General features: G+C 38.7%; 1 protein-coding gene across 3 annotated transcripts in view; it reads left to right on the forward strand.

Moving 5' to 3' along the window:
• LOC148410357 (uncharacterized) overlaps nucleotides 1-20,392 on the forward strand; it is a 171,571-nt gene extending 151,179 nt beyond the window's left edge. The window contains exons 2-5 of one of the 3 annotated variants that reach the window (XM_088436526.1): nucleotides 16,033-16,398; nucleotides 17,745-17,921; nucleotides 18,019-18,124; nucleotides 19,893-20,392. In XM_088436526.1, the coding sequence (XP_088292652.1) occupies nucleotides 18,024-18,124; nucleotides 19,893-20,322 (531 nt within the window). In that variant the 5' untranslated portion in view covers nucleotides 16,033-16,398; nucleotides 17,745-17,921; nucleotides 18,019-18,023 and the 3' untranslated portion in view covers nucleotides 20,323-20,392. Of the gene's footprint in view, nucleotides 1-8,023; nucleotides 8,830-16,032; nucleotides 16,399-17,744; nucleotides 17,922-18,018; nucleotides 18,125-19,892 lie in introns of those variants that run through there. The other 2 variants (XM_088436527.1, XR_015868141.1) reach the window with 2 other exon arrangements.
• The last annotated feature ends 982 nt before the right edge of the window (nucleotides 20,393-21,374 follow it).

The raw sequence follows: 21,374 nt of genomic DNA on the forward strand, positions 1-21,374 counted from the left end.
TACATTTATATTTACATAGCCGTCTATACGCCGCTGCACCATGGCCACCCCCGCCGCAGATTGATGTCATCTCGCCGCAACATCGAGGCCCGCTTCGTCTCTACCGTGAATGCTATCGCAATTTGAAAAAAAATCCCCTCCTTTCCCTCCCTCCCATCAGCAACAATTAGGAACCCCGGCAGCACTACATGCACATTGTCTCGGCTCGTTATTGTTTCACTCGCTCACTCGCAGCATATCAATGCGTGGTGGGGAAATTAGCATGCGGGGCCGTGCGCTAGCTACACCATGTGACACCTCGCCGCACCTTCCCTGCACCCTTGGGGTCGCTCCGGTTACAAGCACACACGGGGAGGCCATTAGCAAGGAGGAGAATATGGCTTCAAATTTTAATCCAAGCTCTCAGTTCTTTTTTTAGGGCAGATTTATTGCATTGTTGTAACTTTGGATAAGGATAACCATTATATTGCGCCATAAAACACGGCGCATACTTTATTTTGAGGCCACATAAAATGTCACTTTGAAGACTTGTTCATGATGGGCTCGTCAAATTTTGGAGGTGTCTTCATCCTGCTGGAGTTTGACATTACTAGTCAAAGGTTTGGGGACACCAAGTGTCTAAAAATGTCCTTAAATGAAGACACCATTGATTGATTGAATTGAATCATTGACATCACGAAGAATTGGAATTATTTGGGTTGGGTTTTTTTGTTTTTTTTTTAAATCAAAATACATGTTCTATAAATTAAATTGAGGGCAGGAGTTGCAATCTACTCCAGTCCCAAGTTGGGTCGATGGGCACACTCTTATTGTTTTCATGTTTGGTCAACTCCAAATTTCTCTATAACCACAGCTCTCCGTAAGACTACATCCAATGAGAATGGGAACGGGAAGGGATAACAGTTCAGTTACCGTATGAGGTTTAATCATTAAGATTTGAGTAAATTTGTGTACCGCAGTAAAATTTGTCTTAAATATGGAAGGTTTCCACAATTAAAATTCTGTCGGGAGGAGTGACACTACTTCACGGTTTTTTCACTAATCGCAGCGGGTTTAATTACACACATATATAAACCACTCACACATAAACACAGTAAGTAGAAGAAAGAATACATATGGTCCTAGAGCTGTCCAGATGGGCCATATCAGGGACTTTCCTCAATTTCTTGATTGAAGTGAATAATAATAAGAAATTCTGTCATATTTCGGAATTCAGTTTATATTCAGGGGTTTGAGTTTTCTCATCTTCCTTTTCCTTTTTGGTTGCATTGTGTGCATGAATAACAATGAATGGGTGGTCTGTTACGCTCACATAGACTCCCATCTTAACCTTATACATGATGAATCAAAGGGACATTTATGCAGATGAGGGTGGAAGACGGAAGAGGGGGAAAAAAAACGCAGGGGTTGTTTTGGCTTCCCGGCTCATCCCTGGAAGCACCTGAGAGTATCAGAAGCGAAACCAGGCCGAGGCTTCGGGGAGATCTCTTCATGGCCCCTCCAAAAGGAATGCCAGAGGAGGGCAACTGGCACGGCGTCCGGTCCGGGGCTGCTGCGAGGCCGCCATCTGGCATCTGTCACTGCGACTTTCGGACTGGGGAGCCCCCGCCTCCCCCGCTCCAAAGATGGACGCGAACCTGCGGTGGGATTATGTACTGCGAGCTGCTAATAATGGTGAAGAGTCTCCCGGGCTGTCCCTCCCGAAGCAACGGCGCAATAAAGCCGGGAGCTAGCGAGTGCATGGCTATTTAATGGGAAGGGAAGCTTGTGAGCCGTCGTGCTATATTTGCAGACAGACTCTCTGTTTGAGCACCCCCACCACTTGCCAGTGGACCACCACCTTTGGAGGAGACTTGACATCTCCTGTTTCTGCTAGCGTGGGCGACCGCAGACAGCAAACAGTGCACAGGATCGTGTGAAGCCAAAGAGAATAACATAAAAGTGATAGAAGTCTATTTTCTGGAAAATCCAGGCGCCATGACTTGATCAGGTTTGCTCGATGCATCGATCGCGAAGGAAGTATTGGTAGATCACATGACATTGCACAAAAAACAATGGCGCTAAAAGCTAACTGTAGATACACATGCAGAATGTGACATGTAATAGCATGTTTATTAGTATACTAATAATTTTACTGCGCTTATGTTATTATTAAAAGAATATTTTTTTCTTTATTATTTTTTAACTGCATTAATGCCCTGCGCTGATGTTCGTGGTGATGTCAATCTACATGCACAAACCTCACACTCTATTCCCTCACTTTGGTCAAGCTAATGCTGCATTAGAGGAAAATGGGAAGGCCAATCTATTGTTTGTCCCAGTTCTGACCTTAATGTGTTCGAGACAAATTCCGAGGCTGATTCCGATAAATCGACTCGGACAGCGGTTCAGTCTGCTCATTTCTTTTGTTGAAAATATTGCTGTTACAAACTACAAGCTGTTACAGCTAACACGAGCTAACACAAGCTGCTGCACTGGCTGCTAACAGCCAAATGACGCCCGCCCTCTAGCTCGTCCCCTTACGCCGTAAGGCTTACGGTAATTAATGTAAGTAAGAATATGACCAATATAAAAATGTGAATCTGTGCAATGCAACTCAGTTCATGTAGCTGAAAGATCTAGGGGTGTGTAGACTTTTCATATCCACTGCGGTTCTTTCCTTTTTTGTGTGTGTGTGTTTAGTGCTTTCAAACTTCACCTTTTACGATCCGGTACCATCTGCCGGCCCCAGAAGTCGGGACGCCGACACAACAGGGCTACTCGTGTGTTGTCTTGTTCTATTTATTCCTCGATAATGAGAAAGCAGCCGAGGGATAGGGATGGCGCTCGCTGCCAAACTGTGACGCCCTGTGAAATAGTCTCCCTCACCCATATGGCTTAGCGGCGGGGGGCGGGGCTTGACTCCGTCGACTTGGTGACAGATCTCAGGTGGCGGCGAGTCGCCATGAGTTTTCGGGAAAGTCACGCCTTTTGAATCCCGCCGTCATAATTCGCCTTCCGTCATAAGGGCCGCTTTGTTCACACGCACTAATCCCAGTTTTGGCCAAGGGTGTACGTGTGAGCGCCGGGAGACTAATTGCACGTTGTTTGAAGGGGGGCAGATTCAGGACGACATGCGTGCTAATGTTGGATTCAGGCCGCCGCCACAAGTGGAGCGTGGAGGCCGAGCCGCAGCTAGCAGCAGGCCGGCTCAAGACGGGCTCACGTGTAATCCGCCGCCGTCATAAACATGGACGCCCGCGCTCCTGGAGAGTCGTCGTCTGATGTTCTAGCGCACCCCCTTTCCTCCCGCCTCACTGCAGATTAAGGGGAATTACAAATTCTGATGAAGTCCAATTTAGGTACACGGGGATTTTATTTTCAAGGGAAAAGAAAAAAGTTCAAAATGTAAAAATAGGAATTTTACAAGATATGCAATTTGTATTTTTTCAGGAAAAAGCTGTTGATAATTTTTTTCATGATGGAAAAAGTACAAAGTTGTTGTTGGGTATTTGATTTAAAAAAGGCTAACATAAAAAATGGAAAATTATTTAAATTTTGCATAAATTATATAAACATAAATAAATGTATATACATTTCTAACATGAGAATAGTTATTATAGAAAGTTGCATTACTACATAACTATTGTAGCAACAATAAAAGTTAGTAAACTTTCTTTTAGAACTTTAGAAATGATATTAAACTATTCTAGTAATAATAACATTTTACAAATGAAATGTATCTAATTAAACATGAGTAATATGACAAGAAAAAAGTTTTTTTTATAGTGTAAAGATAATAATATTGAACTAAGGATATTTGATTCAAAAAGTAACAAAATGGTTTTAGAATTTTTTTAAATATATTTCTAACATGATAAAAGTTGTATAGAAATTATATGCAACTATTGTAGTAATATTAAAACTGTATTTATTTGAAAATAATATTACAAGAACAAAATGAATGTAAAAAGTTGTACAAAGTTTTTGTTGTTACAAGAATATTTTATTTAAAGTCAAACAATGGCTTTATAGAAAATTACATAAATACCTAACATAATAGTTTTATGGAAAATTCTATACAGCTATTGTAGTAATATTAAATATTGATCAATAAATGTATTTCTAAAAAGGCCTAAAATTCCAATAATTTCTTTTTCATATGGAAAAAAAGTTAGTTATGAGGTCAGAAGTCAATTTTTGTGTATTTTTTTTCACATCAGGAAAAAAGTAAAAGTAATAGCTGTACATTCGCGAAAAAAATGTGTTCTTGTAACGTTCAAGTTTTGAATTAAATGTTAATTTTCTCGGTAAAGACTTTAGTAGTCATAATAATCCATATTCATCCTTTTCCTAAAGCCACTTATCCTTACCAGGGTTTGTAATATTCACCCAAAAATCAATTTTATACATTAAAAAAGATAAATACTGCAAGCGACTTTTTTTTTTCTCAAAAGAAAATAATTGGTTTAGTATAATAGTAATAATATAAGTACCTGGGATTGAATGTCCGGATGTCTTAAAAGACGTAAAAAGACGTCTTTGGGAGTGAATGAGTTAAGATTATAAATTTAGAGTCTTTGAATGAATTTCACAAAAAAAAAAAAAAAAGACTAAAGAACAAAGAAAGTTCCGCAGACTTGTGCACCGATCCGTAGCTTGATCCAAACTCCGCTGGAGCTGTGTTGCCACAGTATGTGGTCTCCAGTCACGTTTTTGTAGCACTTCCTCACATCTTCCCCATCAGTTGGGGGTGTTGGGGGGGGGGAGACCAATAGCATCCAAAAAACAAAGAGCCAGCACACCTGTGGCGAGGCAACCTGACGGGCCGGACCAAAACAACCGAGCATGACGTCATCATTATGGACCCCCCCACCCCAGGTGGGACCACGCTTGTCTTGATCTATTACAATCATAACGTTAGTGTGCCTAATGTTCAGCCTAATAAAAATGCATGGAGACATTTAAGTCATAAAAACTTTATTTATTGTAGTAGTGCACTGCCTTCTTCTCAAGAGGCACAAAATCGTTCATATTTACTTTTGATTGACAAATCTTGAACCCATACGTGTTACATGATTTCAGTGTTGCTTTGACTTGCAATTTTCACGTGTTGACCGCGCCCATAACGTAAAATATTGTAACTCAAATCATTTTTCCCTTCCTACCTGAATTTGAGTGACGTTTTTCGAAGGCCAACCCCCTTACGGACCTTTTCTCAACCGAAACGACTCTTGCCCCTTCAACCGTTTAACATCTGACGAAATCCACCGTTTTCTATTCATTTCCCGTCTTTCAGGCGGGGTGGAAATGAATCACGGCGCTGTCAAGGAGAGTCGCGGGAATAATAACGGCGTGCCGGGGAAGGGGGGAAAACGTTCATAGCGTTCGCTTTTTTCCTGAACGACACTTGGGGTGTCTTTGGGGACATCACGTTCATAGCGCCTCATTTTATCTGCCCGGCTCCTCTCTATGTTGGTGTTTTTCTAAATCCGTTCAGTGCCAAAGACCTGTTTATACGTCAATGGCATCCAGACATTTATTTAGAAATGATTTTATTATTATTATTATTATTATTATTATTATTATTATTATTATTATTATTATTATTATTATTAGGATAAAGGAGGGTCAAGCTTGAATCCCGCAACTCATTGTTGATTAACTCATTCAATACCAAAGTTGTATTTTACAATTTTTCAAGAATCTAGACATTTAATCCTAAATACTGAATAATTTTCTCATTATTAAAGTAAATGATTTTCCATGAATTATTATTTAAAGTACAGTGGACCCCCAGGTAACGTGACCCCAGCTTATGTTTTTTTCGCGTCACAAGTGGAAAAAATTTTTCGTCCCCTCTTTACAGCATTTTTCCCGCTTTAAGGCATCAACAACACTTACAAAATTCAAACTTGGCGGGCAGTGTGCATGTTTATGACTGTACGAGGCACACCGTGCGTCACTAAAACGCTGGTCTGCTATTGGTCGGCGTCATGGCGTCCCTAAGATGCTGGTCTACAACTACACCTGTGCTTTACAACTTTAGTCCCAAAGTCATTGATTCTTTCAGTACTTTAATTGTAAGGTTCTTGATTGATTGATTATAAAATGCAATTGATTTCTTTAGTGCTCCGTTATGTAAAGTAAGGAATGACTTTAGTACTTAATTACATATCAGTTTTGTGTTTACTCGTGAAACGTATGCGAGAGAGCTATTTTTTTTTTCAAACTTTCCAAGGCGACACTACCAAGTGAGCGTCATTTCAAGTGCATAGGTGTCCAAAAAGCACTACTACATGAATGAATTTATCGGTAAGAGCTTGAAGCGTCCAAATGATGTTTGGAAACGATGCTGTTGTTAAAACATTCTTTTAGCGGAAGTAGAAGGTTTTATGGGAGCGTAACATTAAATATACACTATATGCGTTGTAATCACTCACAGGAGGGGGCTACAATGTGTGCTTTTTAAAGAAAGTCACACTGATTAATTTTTCCAGTGAGAAACATTAGAGCCGCTCACAGCTGTGCGCCATATTGAGACATTTAATGAGGACACATGCACAAAGTGTAAAAATATACAGTATATTTTTTTTCCAAGTGTAAATGTGAAAATGAGTTCTATTATTTTATAAGTGCCATTTTCTGTGTGATTTTTTTTTTTTTTTATCTTTTTATCCCGTGGTTGTACAAATGTATACACACATATATACATAAGTGAACTAAATGGTTGTTAGTTTGTTGACTTTAGATGGTTATCACTAGCACGCTAATGCTAATAGCTATTGCTGACTGGTTAGCATTGGAATTTTGTTGGGGTTTAAAAATGTATATGGACAAAAAATAATAATGAGTAGTATTATGGAAAATAATTATTTAGCAAGCATAGGTATTACATTTTGTTGTGACTTGTTATAAAGCAACAACCTACGTACAATAAAGTAAAATAGCAGTTCAAACTCAAAATCAATACTTCGATAGCGTACTCTTCTGTCTCCCCCTGTTTGAATGATTGATTGCTTTATTGAAAATATAAAAACATTGCACTATAAATATACAGTGATCCCTCGTTTTTTCCGGTTAAGGGGGATCTGAAAAAATACTGTAATTTCCTAAGTTTAAGACACACCTGTGTATAAGACACATCCTTCGACACAAACTTATTTTCAACACTTTGGCAACAATGTAGAAACTATAGAAAAACTGAATATATTCCTCCTTTGTAAACTCTTCCTATTAGCTTATGTTCATATCCATAAGTTATATATTTGTTGCGCATTAAGTTAAGCGTGTTTCAGATTTCCCACATTGTGAGCAGTCAATGTAGAAACTCTAGAAAAACAGAATATATTCATCTTTTGTAAACTCTTCCTATTGGCTTGTGTTCATATCCATAAGTTATATATTTGTTGCGCATTAAGTTAAACGTGTTTTACATTTCCCACATTGTGAGCAGTCGGTGAACGCCTCGCTACTGTATTGTTCAATGCGATCAGAGCAGTTGTTTTTCCTTTTCCTCGCGATGTGGTTTGAGTTCATTTTACCATAAATACCCGAAGTTGAGCAGCATTCGTGTTTATGATTGTCTATATATGTCAAAATAACACAATTAATCAACAATTCAAATGGATTACCTTCCCAGGTTTTCTAACTGGTATACTCTTACTTGATGGAGACATCATAACATTTTCCTCTCAGTTTTAGTAAAGTTCCTGAGTGTGAACAAGGATGGACTCGAACATTCGTTCAGTCTGCCCGCTTCTTTTATTGAGAATAATGCCGTAACAAGCTCAGCTAATACGAGCTGCTGGTATCTACAACAGGCACTTGATGCTAACAGCCCATTCCCATTTGGGGAATTATGTAATTTTTTTATTCGATGAAATAATCAAAAGGAGAGTTTATTTTAAAAGATTTGATGGTGACAGCCTAACAGAGAAGGCATCATCTGTTCATTTTTCTTCTTTTTTTTTTTTTTTTTTTAATGTGCACCTTTCCAACAATGTATATGCACACGCGGTTGCCTTTCTCACCTCTCTCGCAGACGAATATTTGGAGGCGCGCCATCTGCGCAGGTGTCGCAGCATTCCGGGAGCTCTGGCTGGATGGATCAGTGCGTGATGATGTGCCAGCTTCTGACTGGAGGAGAACTGGCCCGCATAGCATGACTTGCAGGGCCACTGGCGCGCACACACACACGCGCGCACACACTCTGTGTATGTGTGAACCGAGAAGTGAAGAAAACAATTAGGGAAAGGCTGCAGCATGAGAGAAGCGAAAGCCTAAAGGGACGTGTCGCAGATATTACACGGTGAAGCCAATCGAAAGGAAGAGTGTGTTAAAGTTGATTCTGGGGGCTTGTAGACGAGTGGCGCTTTTCTGAGGGATCCCATCTACTTCTTTATTGGACACTTTGGCTGGGAAAAACACTCACAAGTGATGACTAGAGGCCAAAGATTGCTGAATTGGGAGCAGATGGCTTTAACCTAACCTCACTTTATGGGTCTTTATCAGGGTGATCATGAAGAAGGGCTTTTCTTTCATTTCTTTCATTTTTTCTGTAATTGGGCACTTTTCATAGACATATGCAGTTTGGAATTGAGGTTTTACACAAATATTAGAATTCTGGATGAGTTATTTTAAAAAAAAGTTATTTTAAAAAACGTGTACAATATTTACTAACTAAATTGTAGCATTCAAGCAAGTTATGTTTATGTTTATTTATTTATTTATGTTTAGTTGCAGCAATTTTTTTAACGCCAGTTCCCATTATGTTTACATTCAAATTGATTTAAGATGAGTATACCAAGTCTGAGCATTTTGCACAGGATCTTTTATATAAATAAATAAAACCCTTCTTTAACCCCTGTGGCATTAAGATTTAAATTATGGAAATTCCTTTGATTTTTTTTTTATGATATCATAAAAGAATCAATGAGGAAAAAAAACACTCGGGAGCTGAAATTTCCAGCAGATGATTAAAACATGAAAATGTTAAAAATGCAACGATTCTGACATTTCTCTGTAATTGCAGCTGGACATGCGAGATTTTGTGTACTAAAATAATAATTGTCCAAATTTTGACTCATATAAAACCGTTATACTTACAGTTTTTTATATGCATTCTAATATATTTTATTTCCCTGCGATTTCTGCACAATTACATGATCAGTGGTCAAACTACGTCAGCAAACAGAAAATTCTTTGTTAACGTGTTTCACCTCAAAACAATAGGTGGCGGTAGAGACCAGTTATTGGCTGTGTCTTGAAATGTCATCATCACATCACAGACATCAAAAACAGATCATAGCATTTTTCAATTGTTTTGTGGGTGTTTGTACTAGATTTAACCTACATATGCATGGATAAAAGTGATACCACTGAACAATTAGAGTGGCATAAGAAAAAAAATATTAATGAATAACTTTCATTAATACCCCTTTAAAAGCATTTGCAAAATTAGGGAAAAAAATGCAATGTGTATAGTTTGTAAAGTTTATGCACAAGGGTTAAATAACTTCTTGTAGGGTTTATAACGTCAATTAAAATTGTAATTGTCCAAAATGAAATACACATAATTGCACTTTTTAGTTCAAATATTATTTCCATTTCTCAGTCGATAGCCAGCCAAATTTCAATTTGCTTACTAGACGTGGTCAGCCGGCCTCCCCGCTACAAAATGTGAGTCACGCTTTCCTTGCAGAAGTACTTTTCAATTGAAACTTTTCGTTGGGCCTTTACATCGTTGAATGCGCCCAGTAAGCACATATACTCGGCCGTGACATATTGCAGCCGTAATCACAATGTGTCACTAAGATGTATTATTAGCATCATTGGCGCTAAACCGGCGTTATGACGTGTCAGGGACATCCGGCCAAGGCGCCGGTCGACCTCGCCTCCATCAATCTTCGCCGTCACGCCGGCCGCCTGCTGCTTTTTAAATATGTGCATTATCGCCACTTTTTTAGAGGCGGAAAGTGGAATTAATTAGCGGGCCCTGTTTTTTTTTTTTTAAACGCCCCGTTGAGTGATAACCTTTCAGAGAGTCTCAATTCAAATGTGCCATCTGGAGTTTTTAAATGAGCGCCGCGCTCTCTGTGGACGACTTTCCTTGCTTTTTCTTACGGCTCCGTTTAATGCGCTCAGTCAAAATATTAGGGATGGCTCGCTATCACTATAAAGTGCCTTTACTGTGCTCATCAGAATCGCTCAGTCCTCATGAAAATGGAGCTGACTATTCCATATCCGAGATCTAACTGTTGAACGGCTAACGTGCACGCTGTCGTCGAAAATGATCAGTTATTAAAAAAAAAAAAAAATGCTTTTACCGCCTGCAAGTAGTTATTTGATGAACATTCCATATGCTAGGTATGTTCCATATCATTTTTTGTGAGACCCTTACTAGTGCGAGTACGCAACTCTTAAGTAGTCACAAATAATACCGATATTTTATATATTTTATATTTTATATATTTTTTTTACATCCCTTTTTAAAGTTGAATGCTGCTGGGTGGAATCTCAAAGGCACCTTTGGGTGATATTGACTTCAATACGATCTAGTGAGCAAGCGTTGCCTCTAATTGTGTATTTCCTATCTGTATAAAAGCTGAGTTTTTTGGGGATATCACCCTTGTGCTGAATCTAATTCGACCTCCGTTTGTGTTGGGGGGGTCAGTGGCGTTTTTGACCTTAAGATCCGTGTTGCTTGCGATGCAGCGCTGATCGATACGGCACGCGAGTGTCCCTGATTGTGAGCTTGTTGGCGTTTGGATCAATGCTGCCAGCTAGCACTTTCACCGTCCAATTAATCAAAATCGCGCTTCAACATTGTTGATGTATCTTTGGGAAAAACCAAGGCCGCGCTATGTGCGGGGCGCGGAAAGGCATCGATTTTGGATTGAGATCGATTTTTCTACTTTGCTTTAATGCAGTCAACTGTGAATGGATTTACTTTAGTATTACTCTATTGGTTTGGTTTGAGAGGTTTTTGTTTGTTTCTGATTATTTTAAAGTATTTCTTTGTATAGTAGTTTCACAGTATATACCGTACTTGATTTCAGTAATCCGTAGAATTTTTAGTATTATTTTTATTTCATTGATTTGTAGGATTTGTGTACACAATTACATATTTGCTGTTTTGGTGGATGAGATATGTCTTTTCCAGACCGATACCAGTACGAGTACTCTTGATACCAGTTATGGATAACGCTAACAATTTTGATACACACAATATTAACAAAAAAAAGAAAAAAAAAACAACGGCATAGTTTTGCAGAAAGACCTGCAGTTTCAGAAAACTAATGACAATTTTCTATTCTTCTCATTTGTGTTTTCTACCTTGTGATTGTAAAACTGCTCAAAGAGAGAGGTCAATGGTAAATATACAGTCAATGGTAAATATATATATATATATATATATATATATATATATATATATATATATATATATATATATATATATATATATATACAAAACAAGTACCAACATTAAAAAAACAGTCATACAAGGAGAAAAAAATACCTATAGTACATCTAACATCAGTTGGAATACAAAAAAGAAAAGAAAAAGTGATAGGATGGGGAAATGTTATTCTGTGGGTGACAAATGAGCTTGGCGGGAAGGCAGCGAGCAAACAGATTGACTTTATCAAAGGTGAAGAAGAGGAAGAATATAACCATGGAAACACTTAAGAGAAGCCATCCATTGCGTCAAGCCCTGTTCAACTGTCAAGGGGTGTTAAAAAAAAGTATCTGTGTGTGTGTGTGTGTGTGTGTGTGTGTGTTTGTGTGTGTGAGAGAGAAAGGAGGTCTGACTGTAGGGAAGGCAGACAAGTCAAGCATAGGAACGTAACATTACACATGGGGGAGGTGGAGGGATCGAAGAGCTTGCCCCCATGAATCCGTCCAGCCCGTCGCTTCGGATCCGTCATCGGTCAACGGCAAAAATGTCACCCATCTCATGGTCTCGCCTTGGGCGGCGCTCTTTTAATTGTGCGGGCTTGGCTAAATGCCTTTGATGTGCCCAGCTTGAGGTCTGAGGGGGGTCAGGTGACTTTTGGCAGCCGGCAACAAGACAAGAAAACAATAAAACTGATAAATGACAGGAAGACTCACAGAAAATATCCCCCCCCCCACACACACACACACACGCACACACACCTGTGCCTCAATCGACTCACCGGAGGAGCCCCTTATTGAGCACTCGTCCGTTTACACACCAGCGCTCCCCGACGGCTTTGCGATCAATCCGATTACGTTTCTTATAAAGTGGCGTGAATGACGGCTGGGGGGTACTTTTGGCAAAGTTGTGCAACTATCTATTTTATTGTTTCGTTTATTCATTTCTCGTGATTCTTCAAATCATTTTGTTAAAATATATCATTACCACAAATTACCATGACAACCAGAGGCTGAGACAGCCAGTTGATGCAATGCACACAGCAAGGTTACGTGGGAAAAAAAAAGGACATTCAAGTCATTCAAAAATTTCCCTGATGAAGGCAGGACTTTATCACCAAACCACACTTGTGAATTAGTGTGCAGATCTGTGCATGTGGCGCATGAAGAAAACCCAAATGATCCGTTACATTAATGCGAGGATGAGGTGTGTGTTTTCTTGTCAGGGGATATGCAAATAATCCACCACATTTGCATGCATACATGCTCAAAGTCATTTTCGGAAAACACACACAGAAAATAAAAACAACAAGGAATCGTATCTTGCAGCCAAAAAGAGTGCATTGCATATTCACACACGTTAATTTGCAGAAAAGATGCGAGGAGCGAAGCAGATTGTCGTTCAATTTGCTCCCACGACTACATGCTCGCTTGTCCTCGTCTCATCTCCTTTCTTGTTGTTTTTTGTCACCCAAACGTATTGGCGCGTTGCACAATATTGATTTGGCTCCGGCGAAGGGCGGGTATTAATCCGTACAAATCATCTCTCGGGTGTGCCGTTTTATTCCACACCTCTGGCGTGTCACCCCGCCTGAGTTTTATCTGCTGCTAATTTGAGCGGGCGGATGCAGCGGCATGCTCTGTCAACTTAAAGCCCCCCCCCCCCCCTTTTTTTCCAGCCCTCTTCAAAACACACACACGGGCCGATTAATGTCAAGGACTTTGACTAAACATGGCACATGCAGATTAAAGCCGCGTGTCCGCATGCACTTTCATGGGAGATTTTCACAGGTTGTCCTCTTAACCCCCCCCCCATGTAATCCCCCACCCTAATGGCTGTAATATTTACACTTAAAGCATAATCGCTTCAAGATTCATTTCCAAGGCCATATTTGGCGCTCGCTGGCCCTGACAGCCGATTCATCACAGCGTAAATGTGCGGAACCTCGCGCCCCCCTGCAGCAATCAATCAATACGCTCGTCATCCCAGATAGCCAAATTAATCACTGGGAAGTTTGCATAATGCCCCCGATGTACTTTGAGCTCCCCTCTTGGGATAGGCCGCACCCATTAGCTCACATTTGGGAACGTTTACCTTTGAAAACGGTTGGGGTAATCACGGGAATTCGTCAGGCCTCCCGCGCTTTCGCCTGATAACACAGAGATGATGTGGATGACCTGATTGGATACCTGTTTATTACTGACCAATAGGAGGGGATCGCTTGGTGAAAATGCGAACTAAATGACGTTTCGCACTATGCTTCTCTATGTACAATGCACAAAAAAAAAAAAAAAACATAAAAATTCATCAGGCCGTCCCATTCTATTGGCCCGTACTCAGAGATGGACAAATACCAATGCCAAGTCAGTACTTGCGATGATAGTCGATATTAAGATTGGTCACTCGCTTGGAGAGAAAATCCAACAAATGACTGAAATCAAATTCATAAAACTCCTAAAAATATATACAGTAAAATAGGTACAAATTCTGTATAAGTTTGTTTTTCTCAAGAGGGTTCCCAAAGCTTTGGAGTTATAGTATGAAATTATATGAAAATAAAAGAATTTTGCCATTTTCATTTCGAGCGCATCATTAATATAAAAAACAAAACAAAAAACATAATTGCCATCACCAGTACCTGTATCATAAAAAATGGCATGGTATTGGGCCGATACCTAGCATCTATACTTGCCAATCTGTAAAACTTGGAATACCAAATAAAAGTATTTCTTTCAAATAAACAAAAGTCATTCTACTAAATCAGAATAAGGCCCCTTTGGAAAGTTGTCCTGTGCAATAAATAAAAAAGCCACATCTGTCCACTAGATGTCACTAAATTGTTCTGCACTTATTGGTAAGCCAACCTTCTGTTTGTTTTTCTTTCTTTTGGTTGTAAATGTTTGGTTGGTATATTTAAACCCTTATTCTCTTTTGACTGTCAGGATGCTTAAAGTGACACATCAAACAAAAAGCAAAGCTTTAAAATGAGATTAATGCCATCTTTTTTTCTTATCCTTTACAGGAATATTTACTTACCTCGGCTGAATGATAATCCTTAATTAATAATACCTGCTTGTAATTTGACTCGTTTCTCTTAAGCTCCACTTTGAATTCAGCAGCACGCAGGCAGCTTTACCACATCATTTGGATTAGGCAAAAAAAAAATTAAAGCAATAGCTCTGCTTGTCTTATAAAGAAGAGACTAAATCGTGCTGTAATTGAATATGATATTATCTCTTACTAAATGATGTTTCCTTCAATGAATAATGAATACGGATTGTAATATTTTGTTCTTCTGTCACCTCTCTAAAGTGCTCTCAAAGACAGCAACCCAGGGCCGAGGACATTGGAAATTTCTCGCTTGTTGGTCTGTTTCATCCACAATTAATAACTTAAAAATGTTCTTTTTCAAAGTATGAATTATACATGAAAAATCATGAAGTCATCAAATCAACTATGAACATACATTTTTACTGCTGAAAAAACAACTATCTCTTTAAATAATATTTGATCCCTATGCAAATGTTAGTTTTTCATATCCTGTGCATACTATAAGTGCAGTGGATAGAAAAGTCTACACACTCTTGTTCAAAGTTTTGCATTTACAGTACATATGTGTGTATATATATATATATATATATATATATATATATATATATATATATATATATATATATATATATATATATATATATATATATATATATATACCAAACCCGCATTATTTGTTTTAAAACATCATTAATTTCATGAAAAAAAATGTTGTTTAGAGTACAATTATTCAATCCCAGGATTTTCTTTTTTTGACTTTCAACTGTCTAAAAATGGCTCTAAAATCAGCTGGTGGATTAAAAACTAACTATTTAAGGTTAAGTAAAGTAAGTAAAGTAATTACTTAGGGTACTAAAGTACTAGTAATCAATTATTTTAGGTATTCAAATACAAATATAATCAGTTAAAATAGTTAATTAAGAACCTAAAATAATTTATTTTCTGTATAAAGTGGTCCTTTACTTCATTACTTACCTACTTAAGGTAATCAATTACCTTTGTACTTATTTCATATAGTACCAGACATTTTTAGACACTCCTTTATCCAAACGTGAAAAAAAAAAGAAAAAAAGATATTAAGTAGAACTGGAATTGAATGTCTGGACTCTTTAAAAATAAATAAATCCTTAAAGTGATAGTGTGTAAGATTTAGACCGTTTTTCATGTCAAACAGCAGGAGGTGCTGCAGGTGCTGCATTTCCCATTGTCCGTAGCTATAACAAACATGGCCGCCTCCGGAGAAGTGCCACCCCCATGTAATATCACTAAATGACACCTAGACCTACGATTATATTTAAAACATACTGTGGGTCGTTAAGAACACATTTATTTGCAAGTTTTGGACATTTACAATCATTTAATTTATTCCTGTTTAAAAACGGTCTAAATCTTACACACTGTCCCTTTAAAATGTTTGGTGTCTTTGGGATTGAATGAGTTCATGTGGCATGATATAATGAAGGCTAGACTGGGAGCCTCATGTTTAATGCAGTTTTCTGCCAAGGTAACTGGCTAAGCATCACATGGAATGCTTTACCATACAAAGTCTGTCTAATGCAAATGTATCTGTTTTTTTCCAATATTTTCTTCTTTTTTTTTTGCAGTCGTTTGTGACCATCTGTTGGTTTGAAGCATCGAAGATGAAGGCTTCCCAACAGCTGGCGCCACGTCACATGTCCGAGTTAAGCACAACTCAAAGCGCGTGGAAAAACGGGAAATATACTTAATTGGCATGTGGCTATCATCTTTTATTCCGCTGCGCATTTGACTGGGTTTGTGTGCTGGGCCCTCCAGGGGTAGCGTGCGGCTAGCCAAGAAGATTCTATAGGAGTCGCAAAATGTGCGCCGGGCATTCCCGAGCGAGCCCTCACCTGCAGACGCACACAATAATGAAGGAAAGGAGTGGCGTCTCTGCTGCAAGTCGCGACTTGGGACGTTCCGCAGAGATGTCGGCGCCTCATCAATGACGAGTATGTTAAGCATATGAAAATTGTCAAATATTTGTTTAGGGAAAAAAAAAAACTGGAGGACTGCGTGGAAAAAGATTGCCATCTCACTTCATTAGGTACAATCGAATGCCAAAAGCAAAGAGCTGCATCAAAGTTGTCGATGCTTACTTAATATTTGCGTATTTACCAATTATTATATATGATTTTGTTATTATTCTAACATATGGATACAGGCCCATAGAATGGGACCGCAAGAAAAACAATGAAAAAAAAAATAAATAAATCAACCTTTACCACAAGTTGCAAAAATGTTCATATACAGTGTTCCCTCGCTGTAATGTGGTTCACTTTTCACTATTTCATGTATTCATTTATTTTAGGTCCAGTTCTTTACCCTACGGCAATAAAGGTTTGAACTTGAGAGTGTTTAACCAAAAAAATAAATAAAATAGTCAACAACAAAAAATGACATAGTGTATAACATGTAGATTAAATGAAAACCGTATCATAAAAGAAAAAAAACGTGTGTTTTGCCAATATCTACGTTAAAGCAAACCTTACCCCTAATCTGCAAAGTAGAGGTTTTTTTTTTTTTTTGCTTTTGTTCAATTTTTTTTTTCAATAATGTAAAAAATGTAATATTTTTAAATAATGAATATTACTATTTTTTTTACCTGGTCAACAAAAGAGGAGAAAGAATGCAAGAACAATAACCTGCAATAGAAAAACTTAAGGTTATAGATGAAAATCTGCAAGAGTGAAACTGTGATGTAGCAAGAGAACACTATGAAAACAAAACACAAAACGACCGAAAAAAATAAATAAATCACCCTTTTCTCCATAAATTTCAGTTCTCATGGATATTCAAGGTAACCCCAGTGGTAGATAGATAGATAGATAGATAGATAGATAGATACTTTATTCATCCCCGTAGTAAAAAAAGTATCTATCTATCTATCTATCGTAAGCGAGGGTATGGTAAGCGAGGGAACACTGTCATTTGGCGCCTATTCAAATATACTGTATTGGGGAAACAATAACAAATTAATCTTAAAGATTTTTAAAAAAAATTTGGTAAACATTTTGTCTACATGGAAAATGACGGAAATAAAATGCCTAACAACCCCCCCCCCCCCCCCCCCCCCCATGAAAAAAAAATTGTACACTTTGCTGAAGAATCTAAAAACTCATTGGACTGCATACATTGTGAAACCTAAGATTATCATTATTGTTATTTCTATTATAGGTATAGTTAGTTGGTTATAGCTGTAGTTATTTAGTTATTTTTAAGCTATTACTTGTTGTCATGTTAACACACACTTACTATGTTGTTATTCATATTTAATGGGGTATTTTGTACATCTTAGCGGCGAGGGTGTAGCCCAAACGGACACCAAGAACCAGAATAAACACGCCCGCACTTGTCAGCCAAGTCTACTGTGAGCTTTTCCCCTCCCGTTCGTCTTCGTCCTTCTCGTTCAGGTCGGGACAAAACGCACACTTGCCGTCGCCTCGCTCAAGTCAGCTGATACGCACCCAAAAAGGTAACGGGAATTTTGCAAAATCATACCAATGCTCATTTTCTGCATCGTACCATTTGAAATATTTGTTTGACTATGAAAGCGCGACATATCGTTGCAGCCAGGATGCAGACTGCAGAGGCCCTGTCCGCCACCCTCAGCACCAACAGGAACTGCGCCTTCGAAATCACCAACGTCAGCACCGTCTACTGCCTCATCAACCCCAAGTCAGTTCCCGTCCTTGACAAAAGTATTGGCTTCGTGAATTGATCAAAAACAGACTGGACACGACACGGGTGGGGCTTATGTAGACTTATGTATTGCGAATTCTGGCTCATTTTTGGGAGGGGACTATTGGTGCACAAGAAAAAGCCCATTCGAAATTGTTGATGTGTATTCCCAATACTTTTGCCCATCGCATATACAGTATTCAGCAATGTAGCATACACTATAGCTGTATCATGGGTATTTACCTTTTTATTGATTTATAATGATATCATACATATATATGTGTGTGTATATATGTGTGTATATATATATATATATATATATATATATATATATATATATATATATATATATATATATGTAGTTATAGTTATAGTTATTTGTGTGTGTGTGTGGGGCAATGAGCACCTATTCATCATGCAGCGACACAGTCACACACCCAGCGCCTCATTGCACATCGCGGGCAGGTATGCTCAATGTTGCTTAGAAGTGCACAGCAGCCCACGCCATCGATCAGCATCAGGTGTCTCTCATACACACGCTAAACTTTACCACTAAACTTGCCAAGAGCGTGTTGTGTTACCGTGTCATGTTTTTTTTTGTGTTATTCCTGCGGATTTAAATATCGGCCGTATTTTTACTTACAATAAATACCGTTAGCTAAAGGGTGGATGTCAGTTGGCTGTTAGCAGCCAGTGACTGTTGCAGCTAACAGTAGCTCGTGTGAGCTGAGGTTGTTACGGCATTATTTTTAATTTGTCACGTGTGACCCCCGAGCCCGAACAGGATAAGGACCCCGACCGACAATAGAGGGGTTGAGTTCAAAGAGTTTCTTATAACAGAAAGCGCACGTCTGGCGTGGTAAACAAGGGTGTCCAGAAAGGGAACGGGAAAGTACAAACAAAACTCACAAAGTACAAAATAAGATAGAGACGAGAACATCGAGGCGGAATCAGTCCAACTGAGAAAGAAGGCAACAAGGGGGCGGAGGCTGCAGGGGAGCGACTAGAAACAAAGTAACAACAGAAAACATTAAGCGAGCAAAATACAACTAGAGCAAAGTACCAACCAAAAGATCACTAGAAAGAAGGCAAGGGGCAGGAGATTTCATTGGGCGCAGAGAGCATGGCAAAGGAATAACCCAGCATCGCTCTCCTGTAGCGGCCAGCCTTAAAAAGACCCTGATGGGTAATGGGGAACAGGTGCGCAAGGCTGGTGACCCCGTCCCCTGGTGGCACAATTGAACTCTGCTTAAGCACCAAAAATACAGAGAACCCACAGAACAAACAGAAAGATGACACAATTAAAGAAGCGAGCAGACTGAACCACCGTCTGAGTTCATCCTTTTTCACGCACAGGAATCTTACAGAACATAGAGGATCATATAAAAGTTATCTTGTCTCCGCCTGATTCAGATTAAGAGTGATTAAGAGTGGCAAGGTATGGACCCTGGGTTGGAGAACACGGAAAGGTATTCCAATTGACTCGTTTATTAAATGCAGTCTTTTAGCATATACACACAATTATAAACTTGGTGAAAGATGGATGCTGCGCAAAAACAGAAAAAGGAAAAACGATCGTCACATTGGCGCTACGTTCACTGACCACTCACAATGTGGGAAATCAGAAACACACTTATCTTAACACGCAATCAATATAAAAATTATGGATATGAACACAAGAAAATATGAGGAATTGGTGCACATCCCGTATTTGGGAAATTAAGGTGATTAAAGTCGGGCTCCGGTCTTTTTTTTCCCGTGGCAGGGTGTACATGTCGAGCGGCTTCTGCCAGCACCCGCCGCAGCCCACCATCCGCAGCGGGCACACCGAGCTGTGCTCCTTCACCAAGGACGACCACACGGCCACCGGCGCCGTTGGCCTGCTGACCTACGACCTCTTCCACATGCAGGGCCGCACGTTCTCGCATCGCATGGCCGTCATGTTCTCGGTGCCCTACGACCATAACCTGTACAAAAACCGTCTGGCGGTGGGGATTTTTCCCGTCGCGCGCCCCTGCGACAAGAAGCTCTACGAAGACATGTACGAGGGCAAGGATAACAGCAACTTCAATCGGGCCGACGCCGACGGCTCCGGCCTGGTGTACGGCAACACCCAGGTGGACGTGAGGGCCACCATGTCCACAGTGGGCAAGGCCATTGTCAAAGTGGAGTTTTACGATCAGTTGAGTCGCTAGCGCTTTTGGCTCGCTCCAGAGTCCATGTGTTTTTTATTTGATATACGGTAATAAAGCACACTCAAATACATATCTTTGTTGCTGGCTTTATTATGGCACATCATTTCACTTATCAATTAAGAAACACGTAAATGTATATGGAGTGACATTAGGGTTAAATAACGACAACAAAATCCATATATATATTTTCCCAAAAGAAAAAAAAAACACCATGTATCTACAGCATTTTTTTCCAAAAAATTTAGGCAAAAACACACGTTTTTTTGGTTAAAACAACATTATGTAGTGAGGTTCTTTTTTGGCTGAAAACAACTATATATAGTTAGGCTTTTATCTGGGGAAAACATTCACGTAAAAACCTAAGTATGCGTATGTTTTACAGGATTTGAACCTTCTTCTGTCATCGTTACAAAGCGGTAGGCTTAACCTCTGGACTATTTAGGTACCATTTCTATTCAGCAACTATTCAGCAGAACCGCATATTGATGATCAAAATAATGTTTAAAAGAAAAGCAAAAAAATACCATGTATAGTAGGGCTTTTATTTGGGGAAAAATGACCATTCATAATAAAATAAATTAAAAATAAATATATATATATATATATATATATATATATATATATATATATATATATATATATATATATATATATATATATATATATATATATGGGGGGAAGCCTTACTATATACATTTTACATTAGTGTATATGGTCATTTTTGTAAAAGTTTCACTATGCAAAGTCTATTTTGTGGATAAAGGAGCCTTCCTATACATGATTGTTTTTTGGGGAAAAAAGCCTTATATATTTTTTTTTTTCATGTATTCATGGTCTAATAATGGACTATGTATAGTTAGGCTTTTATTTGAACGAAAAAGACCAATTATAGTCTGTGTGTGTAGGTATGTGTTTTTCTTTGGTAAAAATGAACATGTATAGTATTGCTTTTATTGGGGTGAAAACGACCAAAAAAATTTAAAAAATTATAATTTTTTGGGTTTCTTTTTTTTTTTGCAAAAAAAAACAACAATGTATATTGAGGCTTTTAT

This window comes from Hippichthys cyanospilos, chromosome 16 (assembly GCF_059441005.1).
Source record: "Hippichthys cyanospilos isolate Australia breed blue-spotted pipefish chromosome 16, RoL_Hcya_1.0, whole genome shotgun sequence".
Taxonomy (NCBI): domain Eukaryota; kingdom Metazoa; phylum Chordata; class Actinopteri; order Syngnathiformes; family Syngnathidae; genus Hippichthys; species Hippichthys cyanospilos.